Source organism: Lactuca virosa, chromosome 9 (assembly GCF_052849685.1).
Source record: "Lactuca virosa cultivar CGN04683 chromosome 9, Lactuca_virosa_CGN04683_v6, whole genome shotgun sequence".
NCBI classification, from domain to species: domain Eukaryota; kingdom Viridiplantae; phylum Streptophyta; class Magnoliopsida; order Asterales; family Asteraceae; genus Lactuca; species Lactuca virosa.
The window spans coordinates 124,837,199-124,845,769 of NC_136434.1; the positions used below are offsets into that span (position 1 = coordinate 124,837,199).

The 8,571-nt window shown below is 33.1% G+C and overlaps 1 protein-coding gene across 1 annotated transcript; it reads right to left on the reverse strand.

Moving 5' to 3' along the window:
• Positions 1–2,260: 2,260 nt before the first annotated feature.
• Positions 2,261–4,637, reverse strand: LOC145139962 (staphylococcal-like nuclease CAN2). The gene is made up of 8 exons (XM_079073604.1): positions 4,327–4,637; positions 4,154–4,209; positions 3,906–4,020; positions 3,400–3,510; positions 3,113–3,300; positions 2,975–3,031; positions 2,666–2,894; positions 2,261–2,578 (listed from the first exon to the last, which is right to left on the reverse strand). Exons 1-8 carry the CDS (start codon positions 4,498–4,500, stop codon positions 2,480–2,482), a joined length of 1,029 nt encoding a protein of 342 aa, XP_078929730.1. The 5' UTR covers positions 4,501–4,637; the 3' UTR covers positions 2,261–2,479.
• Positions 4,638–8,571: the final 3,934 nt, after the last annotated feature.

The following is an 8,571-nucleotide window of genomic DNA, read 5'->3' on the forward strand; positions in this document are numbered from 1 at the left end:
TAACGATCACAGAATTTCATACTTAAGACTGGAACCATTGTATCCCATTTTTGGTTAGGATCATGAACTGGATACTTATGAAGATCTTTCTTGACATCTTTCTTATCATCTACAACTCTTGGAGGTCTGAAAAATTTTCTTCTAATGAAAGGATCATCATATGGTTGTATTTGTATCACTTCATCATCAGGTTCATGCTCCACAAACTCATTATCTGAAAGCTCAGAGTCTACATCATCATCATCATCATCATCTGTATTACCATCTATCGATCAATCTTCAGCTATCTCTTCTTCAATCCACTCCATAACTGTCTCCTGACTGTGATCAATGTACAAATTGATCATACCCCCATTCTCATATCCAGCATCAAGGAAACGAACATAATCATTTTCATCTTCCAAGGCTCTTAACCCATTTCTCAGTGAACGTTGTGGAAGACAATAGTACACATTGATTCTTCCATCCTTGACCAACTTCTTCACATACGAGATGAACTCCATGAAACTCATGTTACTGAAATCGACATTGCTAACAACCACTTTTACTGGATTGAAATACACAATCGATTTGGGGACAAAAGAACCTGTATGATTTACTTCGATTGTCAAGTTGGAATCCATTGTGGTGATTCTGTGGAAAGGGTGAACGAACAAAGGAGAAGGAAAGGAACCCTTGATTTTGGGGGAAATAACGAAGGGTAAGGGCACATATATTCCCATAAATCTTTTAACCGGCTAACCTACAATACCCAGTAAAATGGTATTTTTTTCACTAAAAAAAATAATGGTGTTTTTGTACGTTTTTTAAACATTATTACCTTTTAAAGTCATTTTCCCTTATTTTTTTGATAAATTAACCAGGTTTGATACACTTTAAAGTTTTGAATCCTTTGGATTTGCTTATTTAATGTGTGGATTAGGTGAGAAAAACCAAAATGAAACCTAAAAGAATTGAAATAACCGTATAATATTTATTATTAACTAGTTTATAATTTATGGAAATATGGTTATAAAATCAATTAAAATTTTATAGTAAAATATTATAATTATTAATCAATTATTTTAAAAAAATAAGTTTAAAAAAAATATTGATTAAGAAATATACCAAAATTTTAAAATTAGTTATAACTTCAAATTTAACATATAATTATAAAAAGTAATTGTTTTTATATAAAAAAAAAATAATATATTATTTAAAACCTTAAAGTCATTAATTGTGGTTATGATTTATCTAATATATCTCTCTGACACTGGCATAATATTAATGTGGTGTCGTATTAGAATGACACATAGCAAAAAGAGATTAAAACTATTATTTTATTAATATTAATATAGTGATTTTATTAATATGATAATTATTAAAAAAATGGTAGAATAATATGTCTTGGGTTTTAACTGAACCGCGACATCTTCGACTGCGATATGTTTAGACTTTAAATATATTGCTTTGTCTTTACAAATCAATATGTTTAAAGCTTAGACTTTATTAGCATTGTAAAGTTGTAATTGCTATTTGCTACGGTAATTATTTTCAAGTTTTCATTATTATCACTTATTAGACTTATGTATTGGAATTATATTGTTTTTACTGCATATAATTTTAATAAATATTTTCGAGTTTGTTCGTATATTTATAGATGTTTTGGTCTCTCCAATAGAGTTTGAATATTCCTTGAGCATATATACAAGATATTCAGTCAAATTAGTGAATGAAGTTTAGACGTTATAGACCCATCATTTTCAGATGTATATAAGAAAATTTTATTAAACATTAAAAATAATTTAACTTATTACTATGTTTTGGTACCATCTGAATAAATCCAAACATTTTCTTGTTGATCTTCATTTTAATATCGAATAAACTAATAAACAATTTACAGAAAAAACATAAGTTGTTTGGATTACATAGTCCAAAAACACCCCCTAAACTCATGAAGTTTTAAACTTAAAACTTGCTTAAAAGAATATATTGGTAGTACTTAACATGACTATTAATATAATTGTTTATCAAAGTTATGGTTATGTCATTATTTAGTTTTGAAAAGGTTTTGCGGGTTGCCATGTGCCATGCCACATGGCATATTGATCTATGTGGATTATTATTTTGTATTCTTTTTAATTTTTTTTATTATTATTAAAAACAAATACATCCCATCCTCCCTTATTAAATCATCCCCAATATCATGGTATGAGTGCTAAGGTGGAATGATACGAAGGTGGTATAATATGAGATGATGAAGTTAAATGGTATGAAGAAATGATTTGTGTAGTGATACAACGTATTAGAGATGAAGTGGCCCCCAATATTAACAAGTGTAAGATTCGAGCATAAGACAACTCTATTTTGGAACCACACCTTGTATTTACATACAATACAAAAAATACATAAGAAAATTCGTTTCATTCATACACCCAATCAAACACGATTATGGAATGTAACAATTCATTCCATATTATCGCCATTCCATTCTTTCCAACTATCTATTTTCACGGCGATTCTTCCTCCATTCCCATGGCATTTCAGGATTTGATGAAGCCCACAACCCAATTCTCTTAGCTCTCGCACTTTTCTCCCACTAACATCATCAAAACCAATTCCACCATTTCAGACCTCAAAAAAAACCTCATTATTTTTCTTAACACAATCACAAAACTAAATTTACCTTCGCTAATTCCGGTCGTTTATCATAAGCAGTGTAATGCCATGCAAGTCCTTTCTTCAACATTAATTTCTGTACAAATATGCCATTACAATACATATCCCCAACAAAACGCCCATAACGATCTTCATCAAAGATCAAAATTTTCAAACACTTCCCATCAATTATCTTCACCAATTCATCCTTCGCTTCTTTCCCATAAGGCATTTCATTTTCAGGTGCATCTATTCCCCTGTTTCCACTTACTCATCAATCATATCACCCCAAATCCAAAAACTACATGAAATTAATCTTGTGATATATACAAAATACCTTAGTCTAATCCGATACTTTCGTGCTAAAATTTCCTCGTTATTTATATGTAGCACCCTGTGACATGTAACAAAATTTAAATAAAAAACGTTAATGTCAAAGTTAAAAGCTAGAAATGATTTGTATCACAATAAGTACCCATATCCCGCATCTTTGATTTGCTTGAGCAATTTATCTGCTTTGGTGTAGTTCCTCTGGGCACGTGCTTCATTACGTTCAACTGCTGCCATTTGTATTTCTGGTGGAACACGTGATGACTCTCGGGTATCTGAGGTACTAACATACACTGTTGCACCGTCTCCATCTGCTACCGCCCTTGGATCCACCTTTTTTAATCAAGTGAAAATTTGTAAAATTACTAAGAAATTTAGACTGTGATTGTCATTGTTACTGTCATTGTCACTCTAGCAGACAGTTGTTCTTACGGGAAGTGTGTGTAACACGAATTTGAGACCGTCGACAGCCGATGGAGCATCACCTCCGGTCAGTTCATCTAGCGAATGAGGAAGTGGGAGACCGTAGAATGATAATAAGCCCTTAAAAAAAAAATAGAACACAAATTACAAGTCTTTACATAATTTATTTAGGTACTAACGGTTTATTTTGGTTTTGTTTGTTACACTGGACTAAATTTTTAGGGCTATTTTAACGAGGTAAACATTTATATCTTTTGTACAAACGAAAAATTTAAAACCGACATTTTTGGATATGAAAAAAACTGTACTTTTTGTCCAATTATCCCGGGTGGCACAAAAAGCTGTAATTTTTGTCCTTTTAACATCAGTCGTAAATGTCATTTTTTGGATAGATTAAATATAAAATAACATAGGTTTTTTTTTTCTCATTATCTTAGTCTCAATCCAAAAAACTGCAATCTATTAACTTATTCAATCTTAATGGTTTAAAAAAATGTATCTGGTAGAGAAAGAACCTGAATATCAGCTATTTGGCGTGTGTGTAGGATACGAATTACAAGCCTGGAAGCCTCTTCAGGTGTCTTTGGTGGAGGTTTTGATTCCCTCCATGCCTTCGATAGTTTCTTATACCTTCAATTCATTTGTTCAATTGTCAAAAAAACTAACTAATAACGATAAATATTCCATGCCATTTTACATATATACCCCTAGGTTATCGATTTTGACTTTTTGAGAAAGTGGAAACTAGGAAGTGAAATATTACCAATTGGACTGAGCTTTTTTGGATGAACTCACATGCTTACTCAGGCCTTCAGGAACCTAAATGAATCAAACGAGTAGTGAATTGAGTTTTCTTAACCATGTAAATCGATTTTGTTCGAGATTTTTTCAGACACAATCGGTAGTGAATTATGATCGGAAAAGGGGAAGAAGTACCTGGGAGGTGATTTCGAAGTGATAGAGGTGTTGGGCAAGGGCGGAGACACCGACGCTGGATGAAGAAACACCGTGGTGGCCAAGTGGTTGATCACCAGCGCCGCCGTGTGCAGTGGTGGTTGTTGGTGGCTCGCCACAGCATTGGCCATACAGAAGCCTCAATGCATTTCCCATTATTTTTAAACTATGGTTGGTTATCTGCTACCACTTTGGATTTTTTCTGATATAATGATATAGAAAGATAGTGAGAAGGAGAAAGAAGGGGTGTAGGAAATTATTGTAGGCAAAGGACGCAAGGAACATTATAAAAGTAAAAAGTTTCAATCCAACTGATAAAAGCAGCATCTCAAAATAAGATGTTTTTTCATAATATAATAATATGTATATTCAACAAAATAATCGGTTTATTTCCATAAAAAACCCTATATTTTGATTTTTTTTTCTTTTTAGACCTAAAACTTTTTTCTTTTCCGAAAAAGACTCAATTTTTACCTATTACTTGTTATTTTAGACCCCAGGAGATTACCAAAAGGGAAATCAAGTATTTTCATTTCATAAAAAACCTTACATTTTATACCTTTTTCCAATTTAGACCTAAAATGTTTTTTTTTATTTCAAAATAAACTCAACTTTAAAATTGGTTACAACCTTTAACACTAGTTGTATAAGGTACTTAACTACACTGATTTAATGAAAATAAATTTTTTTGTTATTATGCTAAAAGATTATTCTTATCCATGTTATCAAAAAATATTAAATTAACATCAAACTTTTTATTATCGGTAATAATAACATTTTCTATAAATAATATATATCATGTTTAATGATATAATATATATCCAAGATAAAGTTTAATTATATATTTTAGACAAAAATGTTATTATCGGTAATAATAACATTTTCTATAAACAATATATACATGTATACTTTCTTTTTCGGTGTAGTCAACAACTATCTTATATATTTGGTCTTGAAGATTATAATCAATTTTAAAGTTGAGTTTATTTTGAAAAAAAAAACATTTTAGGTCTAAAATGGAAACAACTACAAAATATAGTTTCTTTTATGAAACAAAAATACTTAATTTACCTACTGGTGACCTGCTAGGTCTAAAATAACAAGTAACACATAAAAGTTGGGTCTTTTTCGAAAAAGAAAAAAAGTTTAGGTTTAAAAAGAAAAAAAGTCAGAATATAGAGTCAGAGTCTTTTATAAAAATAATCATTTCAAATACTATTGAACAATCGGGACTGTTTTCCTTTAAATTAACATCATTTTTAGTTAAGAGTAGCTTCTGGGAAGCTTCTAAAAGGCCACCCTCCATGTACCAGTGATCGGTGATAGTGAAATTTAAAGTAATGTTTTGTAGGCTACTTTATTTTTTAGTTTTTTTCCATTGTTATTTGATTAAATCAAAAATAATTTATAAGTTAATTTTAAAAAAAGCTATTTAAATTAGTATTTCAACAAGTTTACTGAATATTTTAAATTCTTCAAAATATATCTTTTGTTAATTATAAAAAACTCAATATTCTACATGTTTTTATATTATTTTACACATTTCAACTAATTTATTAAATAGTTTTACCAAACGTTATTTTTTACATGGAAAATTATCACTATTTGATATTTTTTTGGAGGGAATTTCAAAAAATTGACACAAAAAATCAAATTTCCAGGTATAGATATGGATTCTGCGGAGGTGAGCTCTGAGGGCTCCGCAGAATCAACTTAATCTCCGAGGAATCGATGTGGGAAAAAAGCAAAAAAAAATCTGAAGATCCATTCCACCGAGCTACTTCCGATGAATGAACTCATTCCACGGAGATAGCTCCGTGGAATGGATCTTCAAAAAAAAAATTCCACCTCCCATGGTTCTTTTATGCAAAAGTCTCTAATTAAAAGAGCTATTTTTTTCCACCTCACATTCATTCTAAACATTGTCAAGAAAATTTCATACCATCATAATCTTTCTTGCAAATAATTAGTTGGGGAATGAATATTAGCTCCGAATAATCGATGTGAAAAAAAAAATCGGAAGATCCATTCATCGGAGCTACCTCCGCGGAATGACTTCATTCCTTAGAGGTAGCTCCGCGAAATGGATCTTGAGATTTTTTTTTGCCACATCGATTCCTCGGAGATTAAGTTAATTCTGCGGAGCCCTCAGAGCCCACCTCCGTGGAATCCATGTATATATCTGGAAATTTGATGTTTTGTGTTTACTTTTTGGATTCCCTCCCCCCCCCCCCCCCCACACACACACACACAAAATGTCTATTAGTGACAATTTTCCTTTTTACATATTACCTTATGTGACAACCCGAAATTTCTTTCGTTCAAATCGTTAAAAATAAACCAATTTGGAATTTATTTCTGCTCTTGCTGTCATTATTTTCAGCTTAATTAACTATTCTAGGCTCGGTCCAACTAAGTTTTGGGTTCAAAATCAAGGTTCCTAAGTCAAAGCATAGCATCCGGGCCAAACACCCCTTCGAGAGGAGTTTACGGCCGCAAACTCGGTTTACGGCCGCAAACTCGGTTTACGGCCGCAAACTCGGTTTACGACAGTAAACCCTGTTTACGACCGTAAACATTGTTCACGGCCGTAAACCCCCACCAACCCTTGGCCGTAAACTCACCCCTATGTAAGGGATGAGTGACCTTCATTTCTCCCTTTACACACTCCAGAAGCTCTCTTTCTCTCTCTCTCTCTCTCTCTACAAACTTCGAATTTGCTCAAGGATCCTCAAGAATATAAGTGATTCTTCACCTTGATTGTGTTTCTATCTCACTTCTAGTGGTAAATCCATGCTCCTATCTCATGAATCTCATCTTTTTCTAGATTTTCTCTCTCACCAAGAACACACACTAGTGTTTTTGGACTCTAACCACCCTTTCAAGCTTCCACTACGTAAGTACACTACCCTTAGCTTGTTGGATACAAGAATCACTTGTTAAACGTCTAGAAATCGTGACCAGAAGGGTGTTTACGGCCAAGGCAATCCCTTGACCGTAAACTCTATTTAAGTGGTGCAAAGTTGCCACAACACCCTCCTAAGCCTAGAACACTTCCAAAAGGCTAGAAAGGACCTCGAAACACCAAAAATCGCACTTTTCGTCAAGTGTTTACGGCCGTAAACCCATGGACCGCAAACACTTGGGCCGTAAACATATGGGCTGTAAACCCCTTTTACGACCGCAAACTCCCCATTTTCAAATCTCATGCGATTCTAACACTTAGTTTTAAGTGTTTCCTAGTCCCTAAGGTGGTTCTTTCCATAACAAATATTGTTAAAGCCCTCACCTAATGTATATATGTGCTTTTACATGTTAAATAGGATCCGTTTGTGCCTGAGGCTTTATTTGACACTCAGCAATTCCTAGCAACTTGCACTCAAATCCCACGTCAAACTGTGAGTTCATACCCTTACATTTTCCGTATTTTTAATGTTTTCAGGGGGGGGGGATACAAGCTAAACATAAATGTTTTCAAAACTTATGCAAATCTCATACTTTAACCCTTTTGTACTGTGTTGAGCATAAGGGACGTTTTCATTAAAATTGCATAGTTTTCCGGACACGCTATTCACTATACATGCAAACTATAATCGGTATAGTTTGGGATTTTCTAAACATAACGAGTACAGAAACTTTCACTATTAAACATATGCACTAAGACAAAAATAGTTTACAGTTACATCACTACTTTATCATGGTTTTCATAACTGAAATTATCACTACATACGGTATACATACGGATTTTCACTACGGTAGAACGCTACTACACTACATGTAAACTAGATTGTACGATACTGTGAGGTGCTACTTCAATACTGTACCCTTAGGTGTACAGGGATAAATCCTATCATAGTATAACCAGAGTCTCCTGGAGGGAGAGCGTGAGATTTGTGAATAGATCTATTCGGGACTGACAATCCCACATCTGAACTGCTAGCTACATTTAGGCGGGCACGCCTGGGGTGTTCAAATGTCATTTAATTCGACGCCTGAAGAACGTTGGAAAGTTCTGTAGTCATATCAAACATGGTTATACGACTCACAATATGTATAAATCGCCTTTAGTTTACAACCTGGCACTCTTCAACAGTTCTATTTATACTAAATAGAACTAATATACACTACGACTGGAAAATTTCCAGGGTTTTCAAACAGAACCGAGCATACAATGGTTTAACATACGAAATACTTATACATCAAGATTAGCATTAGCTAGTCACATGA

Bases quoted from the DNA above. Each gene is read 5' to 3' on its own strand.
- LOC145139962 (XM_079073604.1), bottom strand. From the start codon at position 4,500: ATGGGAAATGCATTGAGGCTTCTGTATGGCCAATGCTGTGGCGAGCCA. The intron at 4,210-4,326 runs GTACTTCTTCCC...TGATTCATTTAG, and splicing joins ACTTCGAAATCACCTCCCAG to GTTCCTGAAGGCCTGAGTAA. The intron at 2,895-2,974 runs GTATTTTGTATA...AAGTGGAAACAG, and splicing joins AAGTATCGGATTAGACTAAG to GGGAATAGATGCACCTGAAA.